The sequence below is a fragment of the Sus scrofa genome, unplaced genomic scaffold (assembly GCF_000003025.6).
Source record: "Sus scrofa isolate TJ Tabasco breed Duroc unplaced genomic scaffold, Sscrofa11.1 Contig584, whole genome shotgun sequence".
NCBI classification, from domain to species: Eukaryota; Metazoa; Chordata; class Mammalia; order Artiodactyla; family Suidae; genus Sus; species Sus scrofa.
This window is the reverse complement of record NW_018085255.1, coordinates 25053-49033: the sequence shown is the minus strand read 5'-3', so window position 1 is coordinate 49033 and position 23981 is coordinate 25053. Positions and strand designations below refer to the sequence as shown.

The window sequence follows — 23981 nt, the reverse complement described above, 5'->3', positions numbered from 1 at the left end:
TGCAGAATTTTCTGTCTGCCATATCTCTTTCAAGCTTACTTGTTCAGTGTTTTATCTTCAGACCCTGTTATGAGGCCAGAATGGTCCATCTCCAGATTTTCCTTTCAATTTCAGGCACCATGGTGGGCCAGTTAGCAATCAACTCAAGACCAGTGTTGTTTGGTGTTTAAGGGCAGCTCAGGCAACTAAACCCCAGAGGTCCCTGGCTTCTCCCTAAATGGACATGACAAGTTCTTCTCTCAATAATACCCTCAATTTATCCAACCTTTCCCTCTTTAGATTATTCCAGAAAGGGGACATCAGAAAAATGTGGATAATCGTGCTGCTATCTTTACTCATCTCATTTCCTTTTTTAGTTAGTTATATCTTGTACTAAAAAATGAGGAAGACATTTCTCTAACTTTTCCTGTTATGTTTCGGAACTCAGTTAAGCCTTAGTATGTGCAATAATCTCTCTGGGCATGAGGAGAACCTCATCTGTTGACTACTACCAGCGCGGTTGTTGATTTTCCAAAAGTGGAAATGAATCTGACTAGGAACCATGTGGTTGCGGGTTCAATCCCTGGCCTCGCTCAATGGGTTAAGGATCTGGCATTGCTGTGAGCTGTGGTGTAGGTCGAAGACGCGGCTCCCATCCTGCATTGCTGTGGCTGTGGCGCAGGCCAGCAGCTATAGCACCAATAAGGCCCCTAGCCTGGGAACCCCCATATGCCGCAGGTGTGGCCCTAAAAAGACAAAAGACAAAAAAAAAAAGAGACTGTCGTTTTGCTTCATGATTCAGTTTTTTATCCTTTCTTTCTCTATTAAAAGTTCTATCACCACAACAACTATATGGATGTGTAGAAAGATTAAGAGCGAAGAGAGCTCCTATTTATTAAGAGCTTATTAAATATCAAATAGTATTTTAAGTGTCTTACGTGTGTTAACATCCAGCAAGCTTCACAATACTATAAATTACTATTACTAACCCTATTTTACAGGTAAAAAGACTAAGGCAGAGAGATTAAAAAACCATTAATAGTCATATAACCAGAAAGTAGGGAAGCCTTGGCAATCTCAGTCAAGCCTTTTAACATCTATAATGCTCTCAAGGAAAAATAATTTATTCTCAGGTAAAAAAGAGTAAAACACATTAAAACTTTAAAAATATCACCTCACACAGACACACACTTTATTTGCAGCAGAGAAGTCCAGATCTACCTTGCTAGTGGAAAGTAGAGTTAACGATTACAAAATTGTTTAATGCACCCGAGTTTGAGATACTCTTAGTCCACATTGGTCTTATTCTGTATCAACCAGGAGAAGGCCTGGCATAAGACAGATCCTGAACACATGGCTTTAAATGAATCCTTGTGGAGTTCCCGTCGTGGCGCAGTGGTTAACGAATCCGACTAGGAACCATGAAGTTGCGGGTTCGGGCCCTGCCCTTGCTCAGTGGGTCAAGGTTCCAGCGTTGCCGTGAGCTGTGGTGTAGGTCGCAGACATGGCTTGGATCCTGCGTTGCTGTGGCTCTGGTGTAGGCCGGCAGCTACAGCTCCGATTCGACCCCCAGCCCGGGAACCTCCATATGCCGCAGGAGCGGCCCAAGAAATGGCAAAAAGACAAAAAAAAAAAAAAAAAAAAAAAAATGAATCCTTGAATAATCTTCTGTGTAAAAATTACATGTCTGTGGAGCTCCCTGGTGGTTCAGCGGGTTAAAGACCACTGTTGGCACTGTGGCTCAGGTCCCAGCTGTGGTGTGGGTTTGATCCCTGGAACTTCCACATGTGGAACATGCAACAACAACAAAAAAAAAAAAAAAAAAAAGAATTATATGTTTGAATGATGGATTATTCTGTTTATGAATTTAAAAATAAATAACTCATCTGATTGTGTACTTTCATGTTATAATGGAATTCATATAGAAAACACAAAAATTAGAATTATTAGAAATTAATAGTGGCTAAATTTAAATTTAAAATATAAGAATTAGTGTGGTATTCCTTCTTAACAGTTGCAGTTCTCAAATTTCTTAGTTGCAACACATAGAGCCAATCCTAGCTGTATTTAGCTACACCACAGGTTCTCTTGGAAGGCATGATAGTAAAGTTTGGAAAATATGAGCCCAGGGCAGTGAAACTGACCTAGCACAGAGCGCACTGCTGACAGTGCTGGACACAGACTCTGCATTTCCTCCTGTGGGAGTGGGGGAGTAGATTCCAGACTCCACTACTTCTGCTCCCCAAAGCTGAATGCCTCTACCACCAGCTGCGTTAGAAATGGATACCACTTGGTTCCTGCCTCTCACATTGCTTTTCTTTAAGTCAAAGTCTCAGGCTGGAAAATCTAATCTCAGAACCCAAGGTCCCATGCCTGCATTCTAGCCGTAAGGGATACCAGGAAAGGGGGTTTTACTCTGTCTTGGGAGATAGTAGTAGGAGTAGTGCGGAATTCCTACCCTCTATAACATTGTTCAAAGATGCTCAGTATGTGCAATGCATGTTTAACGAATAGAAAGTGAGTCAGGTTTATAGTAATCACACACACATGAAATCATAAAGTCTATTGAAAAATGTGAGCTACTTTTGTAAAGGAGAATTAGCAAAATGTGATTTAGCATAAACAACAAAATTTTTAGTATTTCTTGGTAAAAAGACACTATGTAACAGCACATTTTTGAAGTTAATTGATCAATTTTGAAGGATTGAATGCTCTCAAGAACAAACACGGTATTTATTGAAATAAATGAAACGGTTCAAAATAAGAATACAAGGCAATAAAAATATTATATAGATCAAAGAATGGTTCTTTACCTGTCGCTACAGTAGACAATACCATATTACTTAATTAGCTTAAATATATAAAAATACAGATTAATAAAAAACCTGAAGGCATAGAAATAGAGATGAAAATTGACATGGTTTCTCTTTGTAATTCAGCAGGCCCATTACATAATAGGTCAATAAAATAAATATTTCATACATTGTGTTAACGTATTTAATTGATGTGCAACTTAGGAAAAAATATAATTTACCCATTATTGCAGATGGATTGAACAGTCTAATAACTGATGAGGAAAAAAGATCTGATTACTAGTCATTTAAGACTATTGCTTGGTGGAGTTCCCACGGTGGCACACTGGGTTAAGAATCTGACTACAGCAGCTCAGTGGAGGTGCAGGTTGCATTCTCCACCCAGCTCAGTCGATTAAAGGATCCCGTGTTGCCGCAGTTGTGACATAGGTTGCAGCTGTGGCTTAGATTCAGTCCCTGGCCAGGATTCAATATCTGGCCCAGGAACTTCCATATGCCATGGGTATGGCCATAAAATTTAAACAACAAAAAAGACTATACCTTAGTAATTTATACCTGTTAAGCTTTGTGGCTACAACCTTTGAAAACTCATATTCGGAGTTCCCGTCGTGGTGCAGTGGTTAACGAATCCGACTAGGAACCATGAGGTTGCGGGTTCGGTCCCTGCCCTTGCTCAGTGGGTTAACGATCCGGCGTTGCTGTGAGCTGTGGTGTAGGTTGCAGATGCGGCTGGGGTCCCGCGTTGCTGTGGCTCTGGCGTAGGCCGGTGGCTACAGCTCCGATTCGACCCCTAGCCTGGGAACCTCCATATGCGGTGGGAGCGGCCCAAGAAATAGCAACAACAACAACAACAGCAAAAGACAAAAAAAAAAACAAAACAAAACTCATATTCAACTTATTTGATATAAGATTGTGTAGAAAAAAATACTTTGAAAAAGCAGAATCAGAAGTTCCTGTGGTGGCACAGTGAAAACAAATCCCACTAGGAACCACGAGGTTGCAAGTTCGATCCCTGGCCTCACTCAGTGGGTTAAGGATCTGGCATTGCCGTGAGCTGTGGTGTAGGTTGCAGATGCAGCTTGGATCCCAAGTTGCTTTGGCTGTGGTGTAGGCCAGCAGCTGTAGCTCCATTTCGACCCCTAGCCTGGGAACCTTCACATGCCTCAGGTGCCTCCCTAAAAAGCAAAAAAAAAAAAAAAAAAATAGAATCAAAGAGGGACTGAGAAAATGGCTTTACCACTATAAAACACAGATTTCTAGTATTTATAAATCTTTTCACATAATGAATGAAGAATAAAAATTTTTAAATTAAAATAGATAATATGAAAAATAAATAAAAATTGTAAACATCTTTAACCTCTTAATCTACCACATTAAAAATAATTAAAGGTAAAATATTGTAGCTATAAAAATAAAAAATGTAAAATCCCCATAATAGCCAATGCTGTGTGTATTTTATGTACTTTTGCGTTGCAATCATTTGTTATGGTTTTAACCACCTAACAGAATCTCTATAAATATTTATTGAATGAATTCATAAATCATGAGAGACATGGAATTGACATGGCTACATGTTGCTAATAGCCACGTAAAGTGATTTAATATTTTTGGAAATAATATAGTCATATATTCAAAACAGCTTAACATGTATACAGTTTGACTCAGCAACCCCATTCCATGGAATTTTGAAGAGCAGAAATTCAATTTTTAGCAACACTTATAAAATAAAATTGGAAATAACATAGGTTACTTGTTATACAAAATAGGTGAATGCGTTAAATGTATTATATGAATTCCACTGAATATTGTGCATTCAATGAAAGAAGAAAATTATAAAAAAATTGTAATAGTAAAACCATGTAGGTTTATGTAATAATTGTATATAAGTTTGCACCAATATGCAAAATTGGCATTTATAAAGACAAAAATTAAAATAGACATTTGAAATTAAATGATTGGTTAATGGAGTTGTGGATAAATTGTCACTTTTTACTACCATTATTGTCATATTGTGTATGCAGAGCTTTTCAAAAAGTGTGCTATTTGTGTTGGGTATATCTGTGTATGTGTATGTACCTGTGTGTCTTTGCGTATTGGAAGGAAAAGGAAAGTAGTGGGCTTATATGAAAAGAAAAATGAAAAGATTATATGTAATTTTCTTTTAATTTGAAAGAATAACAAAAAATTGGTTTCAACGACTAATAAAATGAAGATATCAGATGAAGAGTTTCTGTAGTGATGATACTTACAGTGCATGATTTATCAATAGGAAAAAAAGTGTTACTTTTCCTTAACATTACTGAACATATATTACAAATATATATTTCATATATATATATATGTATAATGAATTCCAATTATTAAAAAGGTTCCTTGGGTGTAATATTGGCCATCCATCAACAATAGGACAAAAATGTCTTTTTCTTGGTGAATTCACCATCCAACAGTAATTTTCTTAAAGCTTCCCTCATGGTCTTATTCCTCAAGCTGTAGATAATAGGATTCAGTGTAGGGGGCACTACTGTATAAAAGAGAGATATCATAATATCAAAAGCAGTTGGAGAATCTGAAGTTGATTTTAGAAACTCAAAGATGCCTATGGAGAGAAAAAATGACACAACAAAGAGGTGGGGCAGGCAGGTGGAGAAGGCTTTGGAGCGGCCCTCGGCAGAGGGAATTCTTAGAACTGTGGAAAAGATGTGGATGTAGGAGTGGGCAATGGAGATGAAGCAGATGAATGCCAGCACCGTCATGAAGGCCGCCACTCCAATCACTCCCAGGTAATCATTGGAGCAGGAGAGCTTCAGCAACTGGGGGATATCACAGAAGAACTGATGGATGACTTTGGCCCTACAGAAGGTGATGGAGAACGTGGCAGCTGTGTACAGGATCCCAGAGGTGCCTCCACTCAGCCAGACAGCTATCACAGCCCACTCGCAGGCTCTGGGATCCATGATGGCCTCGTAGTGCAGTGGGAGGCAGATGGCTGCATAGCGGTCATAAGACATCACTGTGAGAATGGCCACCTCAGCCCAGGCCAAAGACGTGAAGAAGAAGACCTGCAGCATGCACTGACCGTGGCTAATACAGCCATTGCCTGTCAGTGAAGTGTCAATGGACTGCGGGACCGTGACAGAAATGAAGGCGAGGTCCAGGAAGGAAAGATGCTTCAAGAAGTAATACATTGGGGATTGGAGATGTTGGTCCAGCGTTGTGACGGCAATAATGATGACGTTACCTGCTAAGGCTGACAGGTACATCAGCAAGAAAAGCAATGCATGTAAGATCTGCAGCTCACGAGTGTTGGAAAATCCCATGAGGAGGAATCCGCACGTTGTGGTTACATTTGCCATAACCATGTTGAAGATACAAATTGGGTTGGCAACTGGAAGATAAAGAGGATAGGGGACATGCAGTAGAGAAATGTTAAAATAAATTATTCATTTATTCATCGCTGCTTCTTTCAACAATTTATTTTTAAGCACCTGTTATTCATCAGTTGTGCCCTAGATGGTGGGAATCCAAAGACGAATATATGTATGTTTCTTGTGTTCATAGCACTTTCAGAAACACTAGTAAACCAGTAGTTACAGCTAGGTGCAAAGTGTGGTTACATCACTGGTCCTGTCATAGAAAAACAGATGCATTTGCACCACTAAAAAACGCTATTCCATTTCCACAAGTGAAACCAATTGCTTTGCTTTAAGTCAAGAACAGAAAGTCAGGGGCGTTCCTGCTGTGGTGTAGTGGGTTAAGGATCCAGCCTTGCCAAAGCTGGATATAGGTCACAAATGCAGCTTAGATTTGATCCCTGGCCTGGGTACTTCCGTTAAAAAAAAAAAAAAAAAAAAAAAAAGAAAGAAAGAAAAAAAGAAAAAAAGCAAAAACTCAGTGATCAGCTCTTGGTTAGAGGTTTCTTAAAACTGGATGGATTTTATTTGTGTAGAGTACATTGTTTTATTTTAGAAGATTGAGTGGCCTTTTGGAGGAAATATGGTTAGATGGGTGATACCTAAGGTTCTTTCCTAACCAACAATTCCGTTATAGGGAAAGCCCCTGTAATTATGGAGCCAAGGGCCAAATTATGTAGCGTTATTGCCTTTCCTGTTAAGATTTTATTCTCATTGAAATCAAGGGCAAAAAAATTTATGAAAGGGATACTTCTATTTCACTCAAACATACTGTTTACTATGATTTTATAGAGCTTCTCCAAGTATGTAACAAATGTCTCTTTGAAATATTTTAAATCATTAAATGTTTATTCACCTTTTACTACATACAAAGGCACTTGCAAAGAAGAGGAGTCAGTGTGATTGCTCTGAGGTGGTTTTAAATGTGGAAGGAAAACATTCCAATAGCCAATCTAAACTTCAGAAAGGGAATCTGAAGAGGTATAAAGTGACCTACAATTCAGAGAAGAGAGAAGTCAAGTTTGAGTTCATCATCCCATCCCGTGTTTGGGGCTTTGCGGGGTGGAAATAAATAAAAGTTCTCTCTTTGTTAAAATGTACATCAGTATATGAGGGCTGATGGGTCACTTAGGAGTGTCTCATATTCCTGCATTTTTTTCCTTCCTCTGTGAGTTCTGGGCAACAACTGGGAAAAAACTGCTGAGTGAGACCGTCTCTTTGGGCTTTATTCTAAACCATGTGAAATTTCACCAGAGTTTTTGTGGCTCTCATTAACTCAGGTTCTTAGAAATGATATCTGGAAGAATCTTAAATCTTTAGATCAACGCCCCCTCCCCACCTCTCAGTCTGAGAGGCTTTTGTTAGGCCGTTCAATGGCCTCCCTCATTCTCTTTATTTTTTTCTCTTCTCTAATGTCCATCTCCTGTTCATGGTTCAGGGTTATTCTATCTCCCTCTTGTCCCTTCCATGAAGAATAATCTTGACATTTGCCTCCTCGCCCTTCTACATTGTACTGTCTGGCAGGGGTCAGTAGTTTTAGGTTTATAATAAAAATCCATATTAAATTTAAAATTTTTTAATTTTGTTTTGTCTACCAAATTTAAAAGCCCCCTTTCTCTTTCTCTGTGAATGTGAATCTTGAGGTTAATCTACCTAGAATATCCCCAACTTAATACATTTTTATTAAAGCCTTGCACTGCTAATAAAAAAATAGGAAGTTAATAAAGATTAAGGATATGCTTTCAACATAATTTCAATGTAATTTCTCCCTTTCTGTGTTTTGTTTTTTGTCCCCCTTTTCCTTAAACTGATAAAATAATAAACCACATTATTGTTCACAATTAGTTTTGATTTTGGTACATTAAATGTTTTACGGTGACAAAATTATACCAGTAAATTTTTTTTAGGGCCGCACTTACAGTATATGGAAGTTTCAGGCTAGAGGTCGAACTGTAGCTAACTAACAATGCTGGCCAGAGCCAAGCCACAGCAACGCAGGATCTGAGCAGCGTCTCTCACGGCAACACCGGATTCCCCACCACTGAGCAAGGCCAGGGATTGAACCCACATCCGCATTGATACTAGTCGGGTTTGTTACTGCTGCACCACCATGGGAATTCCCATACACCAGTAATTATTAACAGGGAAATTTAAAAACAACAATTTTGAGGATTTTCATGAGATAGACACCATGATAGAGTTTGTCATAAAATATGCCTCATTTAATCCACACAATTTGGTGGATTTTTTAAAAATCTGCTGTGGACTAAGGTTTTTTTTTTTTTTGGCTGTGCTTATGGCATGTGAAAGTTCCCAGGCCAGGGACAGAACCCACACTGCAGCAGCAGCAATGCCAGATCCTTAACCTGCTGTGCCACCAGAAAACTCCAGGCCTAAGCTTTTTTTTTTTTAAATTTTTTTTTTTTTAATTTTGCTTTTTAGGGCAGGCCTAAGCATTTTAATATCTATTTTTAAAAGAAAAAAAAAAGGTTCAGAAAAATGCTTAAGTAACAGAATTGGGTCTGAATACCAAAATTTTCCTTTGCAATTCATACCATAGCCTTACATCTGAATCTATAAGTATTTATGAAAGACATGAGAAAACACTGGGAGGAAAAAGCCAAAATTATACTGAAGGTTTATCTCTGCAAGGCCTTGTCTTTCACAGTGACATTGGAGACTCTCTGAAGAACCATGTTGCAGTATAGTTACTTTACTGAATATTTACATAAACACATAAAACATTAACCCTTCCTGTGGAATTCCCGTCATGGCTCAGTGGTTAACAAATCCGACTAGGAACCGTGACGTTGCGGGTTCGATCCTTGGCCTTGCTCAGTGGGTTAAGGATACGGCGTTGCCGTGAGATGTGGTGTAGGTTGCAGATGCGGCTCAGATCCCGAGTTGCTGTGGCTCTGGCATAGTCCGGCGGCTACAGCTCCGATTAGACCCCTAGCCTGGGAACCTCCATATGCTGTGGGAGCGGCCCTAGACAAGCCAAAACCCAAAAATAAAAAAAAAAATTAAAAAAAATTAGTACCCTTCTCAATTTACTGGTTTTCCTTAAATTACTCATTTTGTAATATATTAACAGGAATTAAATACATGGTCTTTGTCAATCTGTTTATTTTCCTCATTGAATGAATAGTCTTGCTTTTTCAAACTCAATTTGAAGAACATAACGTTCTGTCAGTTTACATAAGATTTTCTTGTTCCTCATTCAAGATTGGAAAACTTACCACAGCTGCTCTGGTGTGTGTGTAGTTGTCAAAACTGATCATGAAATTCTCACCTTTCTCATCTATAATGACATCTTTTTAAACATGTTGTTTCCCGTGAGAACCCAGAGTTTTTTTGTTTTTTTTTTTTCGGTGGTGGTGGTGAGTGTTGTTTTGTTTTTGCCTCTTTGATAATGGAAGCCTGAACTGAATGGCAAAAATATTTCATTTTCTCTGTCTCTCTGTCACCTGCAACTTGGAGCCTTTGAAGTTTTCACACAGAGGGGAAGTGGTTCAGTAAACTCTGAGTTTTTGTGTCCCTCGCTCAGTGGTTCTCCAACTTTAGCATAGCTACCGAAGCCCCACACTCAGTAACTCGGATTCAGGAGGGCTGAGGTGACATCCTGAATTCAAATGCCTAACCAGCTCTCAGATGATGCTGCTGATCTGAGTGCCACATTTGGAGAACCACTGTGAGAGCTAAATCCTGTATTCCAGAAAGGCAAACAAGATTTTAAACATTAAAAGAAATGAATCTTTTAATGTCAGGTGTCTTCAAAAACTAGAAGTCGGGTTGATGGTTATTTTTGTGTTATAAATTGAGATCTCTGCGTTGCATCTCAGATTTGAAACAGCTGTTTTGGTCATCCATTATGACCTTTAAAACATAGAACTATCTTCTAAAAGATCCTAGGAGTTCTCTTGTGGTGCAGCAGGTTAAGGATCTGGTGTTGTCATTGCTCAGGTCACTGCTGTGGTGTGGGTTCCATCCCTGGCCTGGAACTTCCATATGCCTCAGGCATAGCCAAAAAAAAAAAAAAAAAAAAAAAAAATCCTAAAACAAATTTAGCAACAGTAACAGAATTTAATAAAGAGGGTCAGACCACTAGAATTTATTATTTAAATCTTTGCAACTACTTTATAAGTACTTTGAAATGAATGTAAACCCACAACATTGTTTTGTAACTTCTGAGTTCTCTTACCATCTTTTATATACACCATTAATAAACTTTTAATAATAATAATATGACCACAAAGTTATTAAATTTATATTGCAGAGATTTCCTCTGAACCTCTAAAGAGGGTTCAGTAAAATATATACTATATTTTATTTTTTTTATTTTTTATTTTTTTGTCTTTTTTTTTTTTGCCATTTCTTGGGCCGCTCCCGCACATACGGAGGTTCCCAGGCTAGGAGTCCAATCGGAGCTGTAGCCAGAGCCACAGCAACACAGGATTTGAGCCACGTCTGCGACCTACACCGCAGCTCATGGCAACGCCGGATCCTTAACCCACTGAGCAAGGCCAGGGATCGAACCCACAACCTCATGATTCCTAGTAGGATTTGTTAACCACTGAGCCATGACGGGAACTCCCTATACTATATTTTAAAGGCTGCATAGCATTCTACTTAAAATACTTTTCGTTTACTAATTTAAAACCTCCCAACAAAGTCAAGAACCAAATGGTTTCAATGGTGAATTCTACTAAAAAACTAAAGAATTAATATTAACTCTTCTCAAATGTTTCCCAAAAATAGAGGACATAGAGGACAAGGGAACACTTTCAAACTCATTTTATAAGATCAGCTATACCCAGATACCAAAGCCAGACAAGTACACTACAAGAAAAGCAACTTACAGCCAATATCCCTGATGAATATAGATACAAAATCCTCAGTATAATATTGGCAACAAAATTCAATAGCACATTGAAAAGAATATACAGGGTGATCAAGTGGCATTTATTCCTGGGATGCTTGGATGTTTCAAGACAAATTAATCAATGTGATACACAGTGTATACAGAATGAAGGATAAAAATCATATGATCAACTCAACTCAGAAAAATCATCTGACAAAATTAACATCTTTTTATTATAAGAAAAACTCTCAAGAGACTAGGCATAGAAAGAAGGTACCTCAACATAATAAAGGTCATATATGATAAGCCAAGCTAAATATATATATATGTTTGTGTGTGTATGTATATATATTTAGCTTGGCTATATATATAAAATTCAGCCTTAAAAAAAGAAAGGAAATTCTGCTATTTGCAACAATAATGATGAATCTGGAGGTTGTTATGCTAAAGTGAAATAATCCAGACAGATAAACACAAATACTGCATGGTGTCATTTATATGTGAATCTAAAAAAACAATCAAACTCAGGAAGGGAGAGTAGAATAATTATTACCAGTTGGGATGGGGCAAGGAGAGAGAGAATACCAACTTTCATTTATAAAGTGAATAATTTCTGAGGATCTAATGTATAGCATAGGGACTATAGTTGATAATACTCTATTGTGAAATTGAATTTTGCTAAGAGATGAGATATTATGCATTCTTAACCAGTAAATAAATAAAGGTAACTATAAAAAGGGACGAATGCGTTAAGAATGTGGAGCTCCTTTCACAATGTATATGTATAGCAAATCATGTTATATACTTTAAATATATTACAATTTTATTTGTCAACAGTACCTCAGAAAGCTGGGAAAAAGAAGGAAATAATGAATAGACCCACAAGTTCCTATTCATTAGGCCCTTCCAATGGGACCTCCTAACTGCACTATTTTTATAGTATTTTACTCATATATTCCTTTCCTTTTTTCAATCAAAATGGAGTTGTACTGAAAATTCCTCATATTAAAAACAGCAAAGGATGGAGTTCTCTTATGGTGCAGTAGGGTAAGGATTCGGTGTTGTCACTGCAGCAGCTAGGATTGCTGCTCTGGCGTGGGTTAGATCCCAAGCCAAGGAACTTCCACATGCAGTGGATGTAGCCAAAACCCCCCCCAAACAAACAAATATCAGCAAAGGAAAAAGGCTCATTGGGGAAGTTCAGGAAAAACTAGGCACAAGCTTCCAGGTGTCCAGATGTCCTCTTTCAGTGGAGTCACATAGATGTGATTAATTTTTCCAGCAAAGATGTGTGACATGTACAAAGCATTGTTAACCCAGAAGCACCTGAGCATTGATGCTCAGAGTTTTTACTGGAGGTCAGTCAGTCATGTGGGCATGCAGCACCTGTGTGTGTGGCTGACCTCAGCTACTCAGACTCCAGCCCTCTAGCGTCAAAGTAGGTGTTCACTGTAAGTCACCTTGTTGGCATAGACTACCTGATCAAACCTGATGGAATGTGGCCCAAGGCCGCAGGCATTTAAAAAAAACCACAAACAGCTCTTACCAGACAGAATATTCCAAAAGACTAGAGCTAAGTCTCCTAGTATCCCATCAAGGCTGAATACAGGCCGTTTCTGGAATGTGCTGGGTTTGAGCAATACAAGCCAACTAGGTTTCCTGAATCCTTTCATGAATTTTAGTGATTTAATTTATTTGGATATGCTAAAATGCCCAAGGTTCATTGAAACCGTAGAAAAAAAATGTGAAACTATATTCATAGAATGATACCCAATTTTTATTTTAAATACCAGACTGTCAATGGGAGGGTGAACATGCAAAATATTGAGGATGTATCATTGAAAACCATGCAATGGTTATAAACAGTGGGCTAGATTAAAAACATTGCAACATGTTGGCTCTTAAAATCATTGTGTGAGTGAAAATGAAAATATAAGAAATTCAATACAATTGTAATAAAATACTACTTACACAATAATAACAAATGAACACAATAACGCTAATACAAATAAGACCCCAAAGAGACTTGTAAACAAATATTTTTAAAAGCTTTACTTACAACTCCAAACTGCAAACAGCACAAGTGCCCATGAACCTATGAATGAACAAAGAAAATATAGTAGCATATTTACTTAATGGAATACAACTTAGCAATACAATGAAACTTGACAACATGGATAAGTCTCAAAACCATTGTGCTCAGCAAAAGAGGCTGGACACTAAAGCATGTATATGAGACAACAAAAAGACAACTTACAGAATGGGAGAAAATAGTGTCAAATGATGCAACTGACAAGGGCCTAATATCTAAAATATACAAGCAACTCATACAACTTAACAGCAAAAAAGCCAACAACCCAATTGAAAAATGGGCAAAAGACCTGAATAGACATTTCTCCAAGGAAGATATACATATGGCCAACAAGCACATGAAAAAATGCTCAACATCCCTGATTATTAGAGAAATGCAGATCAAAACTACCACGAGATACCACCTCACACCAGTCAGAATGGCCATCATTAATAAGTCTACAAATAACAAATGCTGGAGAAGGTGTGGAGAAAAGGAAACCCTCCTACACTGTTGGTGCGTATGTAAGCTGGTACAGCCACTATGGAGAACAGTATGAAGGTACCTTAGAAAACTATACATAGAACTACCATATGACGCCTCAATCCCACTCTTGGGCATATACCCAGACAAAACTTTCCTTTACAAAGACACATGCACTCACATGTTCACTGCAGCACTATTCACAACAGCCAAGACATGGAAACAACCCAAATGTCCATTGACAGATGATTGGATTAGGAAGATGTGGTATAGATACACAATGGAATACTACTCAGCCATAAAAAAGAACAAAATAATGCCATTTGCAGCAACATGAATGGAATTAGATACTCTCATACTGAGTGAAATAAGTCCGAAAGAGCAAGACAGATACCCTATGATATCACTTATATCTGGAATCTAATATATGGCACAAATGAACCTTTCCACAGAAAAGAAAATCATGGATGTGGAGAATAGACTTGTGGTTGCCTAGGGGGAGAGGGAAGGACTGGAATGGATTGGGAGCTTGGGGTTCATAGATGCAAACTATTGCTTTTAGAATGGATTAGCAATGAGATCCTGCTGTGTAGCCCTGGGAATTATGTCTAGTCACTTTTGGTGGAGCATGATAATGTAAGAATAAAAGACATATACATGTATGTGTAACTGGCCACCATGCTGTACAGTAGAAAAAAAATTGTATTGGGGAAATAACAATAATTATTTTTTATTTAAAAAAAATAAAAATATAAATAGTAAAAAAAAAATAAAATCTGATATCCAGGAATATCTGGTATAAACTTTAAAAAAAGTGTATATGATTTTATTTATATAAAATTCTAGAAAATGCAAATAAAAATTTAGCGACAAATAGAAAGATCAGCGATTTCTTGAGACAGAAGCCAGGGGGAGAAAAGTCTATAAGATATACAGCATCTGGAGTTCCCTTCGTGGCTCAGTGTTTAACAAATCTGACTAGGAACCATGAGGTTGCAGGTTCGATCCCTAGCCTAGCTCAGTGGGTTAAGGATCCGGCATTGCCGTGAACTATGGTGTATGTTGCAGACGAGGCTTGGATCCCACATTGCTGTGGCTCTGGTGTAGGCCGGAGGCTACAGCTCCGATTAGACCCCTAGCCTGGGAACCTCCATATGCCGCAGGTGCGGCCCTAGAAAAGACAGAGACCAAAACAAACAAACAAACAAAAAAACCCCCAGATATACAGCATCTTTGGGGTTTTGGAAATATTCTGTATCTTGACTGTGGGTGATGACTTAATAAATATATATATAATGATCAATATTCTTTGATTTATACAATTTAAATGGTTGAAATAAACTTTATATAAATTTTACCCAAAATAAGGTTGAGGAAAGTGCAAAAGACAAAAAAAAGTGTATTGTATTCAAAATAGAAGAGTTTTAGGAACCAGTTTTTAGGCTGTTCCAACGCACCAGTCTAAGGTAACATTGCCTGGACCAAAAAGATGGCAGTAGAGATGAAAGGTATAGTCAACAGTACTTTGGTTGGATACAGGGCTGTTGAGTGAAAGAGTATTCACTGACCTAAGGCCAACAACTAGGTGAACAGACCAGTTATTTCCCAAGATGACAAAATTGGGAATCAACAACAACCACAAAAAAATGGATAAATGAACACAAAGTGAAATGAAGAAACTGCAAACAATAACCTTATTGTTGATGAGTGCAGCCCCTTAAGATTAACCTTATCTTAATTGTCAAAAACTGTAATGTCCATTGTCTGCAAATAGTGTCCTTCCTATTGACTGGCATTCTCTTGGGTGGCTTATCTTGGTTGAATGGGGACATTCTTTACAAACAGTGCATTTTGTTGATCTGAGAGTATTGGTGAGGTTTGCCTTCTAGCTCAAAATGGTCTCACTCAAATAAGAAATTACACAATGGTTTTTTGTTTGTTTGTTTTTTGGGTTTATTTTTGTCTTTTTTAGGGCCGCACCTGAGGCATATGGAAATTCTCAGACTGGGGTCGAATCAGAGCCATAACTGCCAGCCTACACCACAGTCACAGCAAGGTGGGATCTGAGCTGTGTCTGCGAGCCACACCATAGCTCATGGCAACGCCGGATCCTTAACCCACTGAACGAGGCCAGGGATCAGACCCTTGTCTTCATGGATACTAGTCGAGTTCATTACCGCTGAGCCATGACGGGAACTTTGAAATTACACAATGTTAATTATCTTTGTTTAGGACCATTTCTCTGTCCCTTGAGAATTTTAAAATTTTCTCTGTGAGAGAAAAACACTCCATGTAATAGCATTTTAGTATTAATGCATTTCATGGAAGTTTTTATGTTTTAGAGGAGACAAAGACCAATGGCCACCAAAGGAGATTCAATGATATATTGAACACATGTAGGAAATGAGAGGATAAAGAAGAGGTAATTCTACTACTGGGCATGTTCCCTAAGATTTAATCATATATATGTACAAATATGCGCATGAATGAAGATATTCATCAAAGTATTGTTTGAAATAATAGCAATAGGAGTTCCCATTGTGGCTCAGCAGTTAATGAACCCGACTTGTATCCATGAGGATGCGGGTCGATCTCTGGCCTTGCTCAGTGGGTTAAGGATCCTGCATTGCCATGAGCTGTGGCGTAGGTCATAGACACAGCTCAGATCTGGTGTTGCTGTGGCTGTGGAGTAGGCCAGCAGCTACAGCGACCCAAGCCGCTGAAGGGACGATGCTGTATCATAACCCACTGCACCACAAAGGAACTCCTGTTTTCTTTCTTTCTTTCTTTCTTTTTTTCCAGTCTTTTGTCTTTTGAGGGCCACACCCAGGGCATATGGAGGTCCCCAGGCTAGAGGTCTAATCTCCAAGAGAAACATTTTAAATAGGGGATGAGTTAAACATAGAATACAGCCATTAAAATGATTTTACCTATTGATTTAGAAACATGTTTATGACATTATGCCATAACAAAAGAGTTTATTGGTCATTATGTACCATGACATTGCAACACAAAATAATATCCACACACGCATATACATAAGTTAAATCTGGAAGCACATTCATAAACATCTATTCAATGGATTTTTTATGTAGTTTTAAATTTTCTTTATCTCCATTTGGAATTTTTTATAAATAATATGCAACCTCTTCAAATAACACATATTTTTTAAATGTGCATATAGAGAAAGAGAAATAGTTGTTGACCAAACCTTGGGACTGCAACATATGGTACAAATAGGAGTTTTATCATCAATTCCAGCTTCATATGGGAAGAGAAGAAATGCATGACCTTTAAAAACAAGCAAAAAAATCTCCTCAGGCGTATGCACATGTAGATATAGACAGAACCATTAATCCCAAATATCTATTTAAATAATGCCCCCCATTACTCAGCAATTGCTCATTTCCACTGTTATTACATGTACTTTGGTTTACTTCAAAATTGAGGGAAGAGTAGTAGAATATTGTCCTCTCGTGACTTATGAGTCCTTCCTGGAAAAGGTTACATTACTCCCAAATGCGTCAGATCTTCAGATCTATAAGATCTGTTACTCTTATAGGTTTGTGCTTTTCCTATTTTCCTCACTTTTGTTTTGTTTCACATATCCAGGAGGCATTCCCGCCTAACTCTGTAAAAACTATCTCATCAAACTCTTCTACAGATCAGAAAAGGAAATGAATGAACAAACATCTCCAGTTATGGAAAAGCAGATGTCTTCTGACTACTTCATTAGTGAATAATAATGGAATATGCTTATTTTTAATAGATGATACATGTACACACATACTCACTTTGGGAAACAAAGCATTTGCAATGAATAGAGGCAAAGAGGTGAGTTTAGAATCAGACAAATGTGAGTTTGAATCACATACTACTACTTTTTTTTTGTTTGTTTGTCTATTATCTTTTTAGGGCCACATCTGGGGCATATGGAGGTTCCCAAGCTAGGGATTGAATCAGAGCTACAGCTGCAGGCCTACGCCACAGCCACAGCAATGCCAGATCTGAGCCATGTCTATGACTTACACCACAGCTCATGGCAACGCCGGATCCTTAACCTACTAACAAGGCCGGGGATCGAACTGACATCCTCATGGATGTTAGTTGGGTGATTTAACCACTGAGCCACAATGGGAACTCCATATATTTACTACTTTTTATTTGAGAAATCTCAAGAAAATTAATCTCTCCTAAATTTAGTGTCTCAATTGATAGAAGTGGGATGATATGGCATAGCTAGAAGAATTGTATGTAGAGCTAAAAGAAAAAATGTGGACATTTATTAGAGACTGAATAAACTGCTGTGGGGAAAACTATTATAATACATAATAGCAAGGAAAAATTAATATGGGTACTTAATGCACATAGGAAACTTGGAGACGAACTGGAAATCACATACATACACCGTGATATACTATCTCGTAAACACAATCAGATCACTTGACAGCAGTCTGGAGTCGATTTGTTAAAAGCCAACTTTAAGTTATAATTGTCAAATCCCAAACTAATTGCCTTTTCCCTTTTAGTTCAGAAAAATTCTCAAAATATGCCTAAAAATACAATTGAACTGATGGGAACAAGGCCAATGTCCTCAGAAGCATAACATCTTAAATTTTGAAGAATTGTATTTCGAGGAGAATATAAAGAATAGAAAGGTTGGAAGGGAGTTCTGGTCTGGGAAGGAGTCAGATTTATTCCTCTTACAATATGAACCATAATAACAATGCTTTTCTCGTATGGTCCTTCAGAGTTGAAAAAGGGCTTTAAAGTACTTCTTTCTCTGAGCAAATTCTTCTTTCGACAGTACCTTCCTCAGCGCTGCCTTCATGGCTTTATTCCGTAAACTATAGATAACGGGATTGAGGGTCAGAGGTACCACAGTATAGAATATGGAGAACATGAAGTCCATAGCTGATTGAGAATCAGAAGGTGGCCTTAGAAACTCAAAGCCCGCAGCTGAGAGAAAGAAAGTGACTACAAGTAGGTGTGGTAGGCAGGTAGAAAAGACCTTGGTCCGGCCCTGGGCTGATGGGATCCGCAGCACTGCGGAGAAGATACGCGTGTAGGAAAGCAGAATAGAGATCAAACAGAAAAAGGCTGTCGAGGTCGTGAATGCAGCCACTGCAATTTCATTAATGAATTCATAAGAACAAGCTAGTTTCAGCATCTGAGGAACATCACAGAAGAATTGGTGAATGACTCTGTCCCCGCAGAGAGGGACAGAGAGGTTAATTGCTGTGTGTGTCAGCCCAGAGAGGCCCCCAGTAACCCACACAGCTATCACGGCTTGCCTACAGGCCCAGGGGTCCATAATGGTTTCATATTGCAGTGGTTGACAGGTGGCTACGTACCGGTCATAAGACATCACTGTGAGGATGGCCACTTCTGATGAGGCCAGAGCTATGAAGAAGAAAACCTGAAGAATGCATTGACCGAGAGAAATGTAGCCATTGTTCATAAGTGAATTTGCAATGGACTGGGGGACTGTGACAGAGATGAAACAGAGGTCCAGAAGAGAGAGGTGCTTCAAGAAGTAATACATGGGGGAATGGAGGTGATGGTCCAAGGTAGTGATGGTGATAATGAGGAGGTGGCCTGTCAAGGCCAATAGATATATCACCAAAAACAGCAGTGCATGTAAAATCTGAAGCTTATGGTCATCAGAAAACCCCATGAGGAGGAATCCACTCATCGAGGTCAGGTTGGCCATGGTCACTCTGAAGATAGCAAGTGTGACTCTGTTTAGGAAGCCAAAGAAGAGTGGAAAAAATATATGATAATTAATATATCTGTGACTCAAATAACTAAGTGTACTCAGAGTAGAGCTACTGAAATCAAGATAAATTTACCTTCATGGTAGTCAGTCAGATAATGAGACACCAACATCAAATGCTATCACTTACATGTGGAATCTGAAAAAAGGACATAGTGAACTCCTCTGCAGAACAGATACTGACTCACAGACTTTGAAAAACGTACAGTTTCCAAAGGAGACAGGCTGGGGGGTGGGGGATGTGCTGGGGGTGTTGGATGGAAATACTATAAAATTGGATTGAGATGATCATTGTACAATTATAAATGTAATAAATTCATTGAGTAATAAAAATTATCTTCATGGTAATTAGGTAATATTTAATTCAAAGAAATCTTTAGCCTTTATTCAAAAATAAAACTCCTAAATGTGGTTAACATCTTCACATAGGTTGAAAAAAGTTGTGAGAATTTTCTGGAGAAATAATGAACTGATAAAGTCTTGATGGTTGATGAATGTGCAAATAAAAGAGAAGTCATGCTATTCTTTGAAACAGATAATGGTGACAGGGAGATGGCTGGGAGAAGAGATGTGTTTTGATGGGAGAATCCCAGACTGAGGTTTGCCAATCATAAAGTTAGATTTGAGGATTTGGAACTCAGAAGACTATGGCAGTGCTTGAAACATCAGCAGTTCTGTAAGAGTATGCAAACCATGTAGAAAATCAGTTAACTTGGCTCCTTTTAAATAACACTTAAAAGATTTTTTTTTTTTTCCGTACCCATGACATGCAGAAGTTCCCGGGCCAGGGATCAAACCCATGCCACAGATGTAACCAGAGCCACAGCAGTGACATTGCCTGGTCTTTAACCTGCTAAGCTATGAGGGAAATCCATAAGAATATTTTTGAGTTGAAAAGGAAGGACAGAAAAGAAGTGTGAGGACAGGCTTTTAGATACCATCAAGTTTCAACAAATGTGCAGAAGAAGATCCAATCAAAGAGATGGAAAGAATAATCACAGAGGAAAGAGAAAACCCCTGGGAGTGACGTCATAGAACCAGTGGAACCCTGTTTTAAAAGGGAAAAAAAGAGTATAATAGATTCATTTATTTAAGAAAGGAAATTTAAAATACAAGAGAAGTATTAATTTACCATCATCAAGGTCATTTGTGGACTTGTTAGAGGCATATGGGAGGACTAACAGATACAGATACATGATAAACATGATTCAAAAAAAAAAAAACTAATAACATGTGAAACAAACTATGGAGCACAGCTGCAAATTTCATAAAATGTGGAGAAGTTTCACTCACCAGAGTTGATCTTACTAGGAACCAATATCATTTAATCCTAAAATTGAATATTTTATTCTAGGATTGAGCTAGTGGCTCGATCTTTGCAGTTTTCATGTAAGGAAAGGACTGAGATGCATTCAGCCAAGACTGAACAGTGATCTTCCCACTAAGCCCATGACACCTGAAGTAAAGCCAGTGCTGCCCTGGCACCTGGGAACAAATCTGTTCAGCGTGGTTGGTGTTTCAGGTAAACACTAGGCGTTCAAGAATGGGACTTGATAGATCTCTCCCTCAAGAATTGCCTCAGTGGAAAGTAGGTAATTATCATCTGGGTCTAACTGAATTGTAGAGTCTGCATCCTAGGGAAAGAAAAATATATATTTTGTAAAATTTATTCTGTAGGAGTTCAGACTTACAGTTTCTCTAGTAAGAATAATCAATTTCAGATTTATCAGTCACCAATACAGTTATGCATGGTTGTATGGACTTCATGTAAAAAAGAGAATGTTTACTAATTATTTATATAAATGCATGCAAAATTACAGAATCAAAGGATCTTAGGGTTAAAACAAGACTTAGAGGCCACTGAGTCTAAACTTCATCCAAACACTGGGTCTTTTCTAAAATAACTCTGAACCTGATTATCTAGTCGCCATTTTAACAATCCCATAGATAGGTAATTTTCATCCAAAGATACATGTATTCCATTTTCAAATACTTATGGTTTATGGGAAAGGCATTTTTTATTGTGCTATGAACATTTAACATGTGACCTACCTTTTTAATTATGAAATACATTTAAAAAAATTTTAATCTTTCATCTATTCCTAAATGTCCAAAATTCAATGTAAATTATATTCTTTTTGGAAACTATTTAAAAATAGCTGTAAGTTCCTTTTTGATTATGTTTAATAAAATATTTTCACATTTTTTAAGGTTAAGAAATTGAATTTCAAAAGTTGCAAACTCAGTTTTGATTCCCAGGGACTAATACAGTGCTGCACAACTATTGTAATACGTATCACACTTGCTTTTACAAGGCTATTATAAGAATAAGGAAGACAGCATAGGAGTGACCAAAAAAAGGTATTCTGAGGCTCAGTTTTAAGGAGAGAATTTTCTACTTTAGCATAGTTTTTAAAATTATTACCTAATAGATAGTTTGATTAAAGCTTTGGATAAAGGTGGTAGGGTATAACCAAAAGAAACTAGAATCAACTTTCTTCATGCTGGTTAAGAGAGAATCCAAAGATTTCAACATTTAAAAGTAGTGAGATAATTAAAAAAAAAAAAACTATGTATAGTTCAAATAGAATAATGAATGTATTTCATAAATGAAATTACATAAGATTGGAGAAGTGTGTGTGTTTTTTTGGAGAATGGATACATTTAATCAATACACATGAAAAGCATGCAATGACCACCAAAACAACAGTCAAAAAACCTGTAAAATAATACCTACTTCCCTTATCTGACCAAAATTGAATTAATCATTTCAGAACCGAATGCTTCAGGAAGACTGTAAACAATTGGGTGTGTTTGGAGACAAAAGTGATTAGATATCATTCACTTAAATTACAAAAGCTCAGAAAGGGCCTATAGTTGCAAAATATTAAAATGGTTGTCTTGGAGTTCCCTTTGTGGCTCAGCGGAAATGAATCTGACTAGTATCCATGAGGACGCAGGCTCGATTCCTGGCCTCGCTCAGTGGGTTAAGGATCCAGCATTGCTGTGAGTTGTGGTGTAGGTCACAGATGCAGCTTAGATCCGGTGTTGCTGTGTCTGTGGCATAGGCTAGCAGCTACAGCTGCGATTCAACCCCCAGCCTGGGAACCTCCATATGCCACGGTTTCAGCCCTCAAAAGGTGAAAAACAACAACAAATGGTTCCTTAGTGAAATAAGTTAGATTAAATACTGTATGATCTCACTTACATATGGAATAATAATAATAATAATAAACCTCTTAGTATACAGAGAACAGATTGGTAGTTGACAGAGGTGCTTCAGGGAGTGGGCGAAATGGGTGAAAGTGGGCAAAAGGTACAAATTGCCAGTCATAAGATAAGTTCTGGGAATGTAATGTATGGTTCGGTGACTAAAGTTAACAATACAGTATTGTATATTTGAAGGTTGCTAAGAGAGTAGATCATAAAATTTATCACAAGAAAAAAATTATAACTGTGTGGTGATGAATGTTAACTTATTGTGGACATCATTTTGCAATGTATACCTTATATCTAATCATCAGGGGAGTTCCCTGGTGCCCTAGCAATTAAGGATTCAATGTTGTCATGGCTGTGGCTCAGGTTCAATCCCTGGTCAGGGAATTTCCAATGCCGCAGGACCGGCTCCCCCAAAACAATCAGGTTGAATACAATGTTATATGTCACTTATATCAGTGAAAACTGGAAAAAAATAACAGAAAGATAAGTGGAAAATCCCAAAATATGTGGCGATTAAACAACACACTTCTAAATAACACAGGGTCAAAGAAACGATCTAAAGAGAAATTTTAATATGTAATTTTAAATGGTTGTGTTATATGAATCAATTTAAAATTATGATTTATGTACCTGTAATCAAACTAGAAATAGTGGTTAGTAACTATATTCACACAAAGTTTTCTCAAAATAATTTTCAAACCCTGTTCTTAGAGAAAAAATAACCAGTATAAGAAAGCATTTTCATTAAAGCAAGATTCTGATCAACAATTTTATGTAGACCTTTCAGAATTCAGCGAAAAATAGAATTGCAGTATTTTGCAAAATTCTTCTCTTTACTTTCTTTTTCCTTTTTTCTTTTTTAAGGCCACACCGGGGGCATATGGAAGTTCCCAGGCTAGGGGGCAAATTGGAGCTACAGTTGGTGGCCTACACCACAGCCATAGCAACCTGGGATCTGAGCCGTGTCTGAGACCTACACCACAGCTCATGGCAATGCTGGATCCTTTAACCCACTGAGTGAGGCCAGGTATCGAACCAGCATCCTCGTGGATACCAATCAGATTCACTTCCACTGAGCCACAATGGGAACTCTCCCTTCTCTTTATTTTCTATCTATATTTTCAATTTCTGACTCATGTTCTACAACTTTAAGATTCCAGCTCTTGATGGCATGCCATGAAGATGTTCTTCTGTGGCTTCCTGAAGCTAGCAGAAAGTCCCAAACTTTTTTTTATTTATAATCCAACTGATACCATTAGCTGGTCTGAAATCACTTAGATGGCTCAGATGGAAAGATTTTCCATTAAAAGTTTAATTCTCACGTTATCTTTGATATCTCTCCATAGTCTACAAAGATAAATGATAAAAT

The 23981-nt window shown here is 37.8% G+C and overlaps 2 protein-coding genes across 2 annotated transcripts; both read right to left on the bottom strand.

Moving 5' to 3' along the window:
• Positions 1 to 4522: 4522 nt before the first annotated feature.
• On the bottom strand, positions 4523 to 6616 carry LOC110258931 (olfactory receptor 14J1-like). The gene has a single exon (XM_021082216.1). The coding sequence runs from the start codon at positions 6149 to 6151 to the stop codon at positions 5189 to 5191; it is 963 nt and encodes a 320-aa protein (XP_020937875.1). The 5' UTR covers positions 6152 to 6616; the 3' UTR covers positions 4523 to 5188.
• An 11428-nt stretch (positions 6617 to 18044) lies between these two features.
• LOC110258935 (olfactory receptor 14J1-like) lies at positions 18045 to 19518 on the bottom strand. The gene has a single exon (XM_021082220.1). The coding sequence runs from the start codon at positions 19328 to 19330 to the stop codon at positions 18365 to 18367; it is 966 nt and encodes a 321-aa protein (XP_020937879.1). The 5' UTR covers positions 19331 to 19518; the 3' UTR covers positions 18045 to 18364.
• Between the last annotated feature and the right edge of the window lie 4463 nt (positions 19519 to 23981).

Coding starts and splice junctions, on each gene's coding strand:
- LOC110258931 (XM_021082216.1), bottom strand. CDS start 6,151: ATGGTTATGGCAAATGTAACCACAACGTGCGGATTCCTCCTCATGGGA.
- LOC110258935 (XM_021082220.1), bottom strand. CDS start 19,330: ATGGCCAACCTGACCTCGATGAGTGGATTCCTCCTCATGGGGTTTTCT.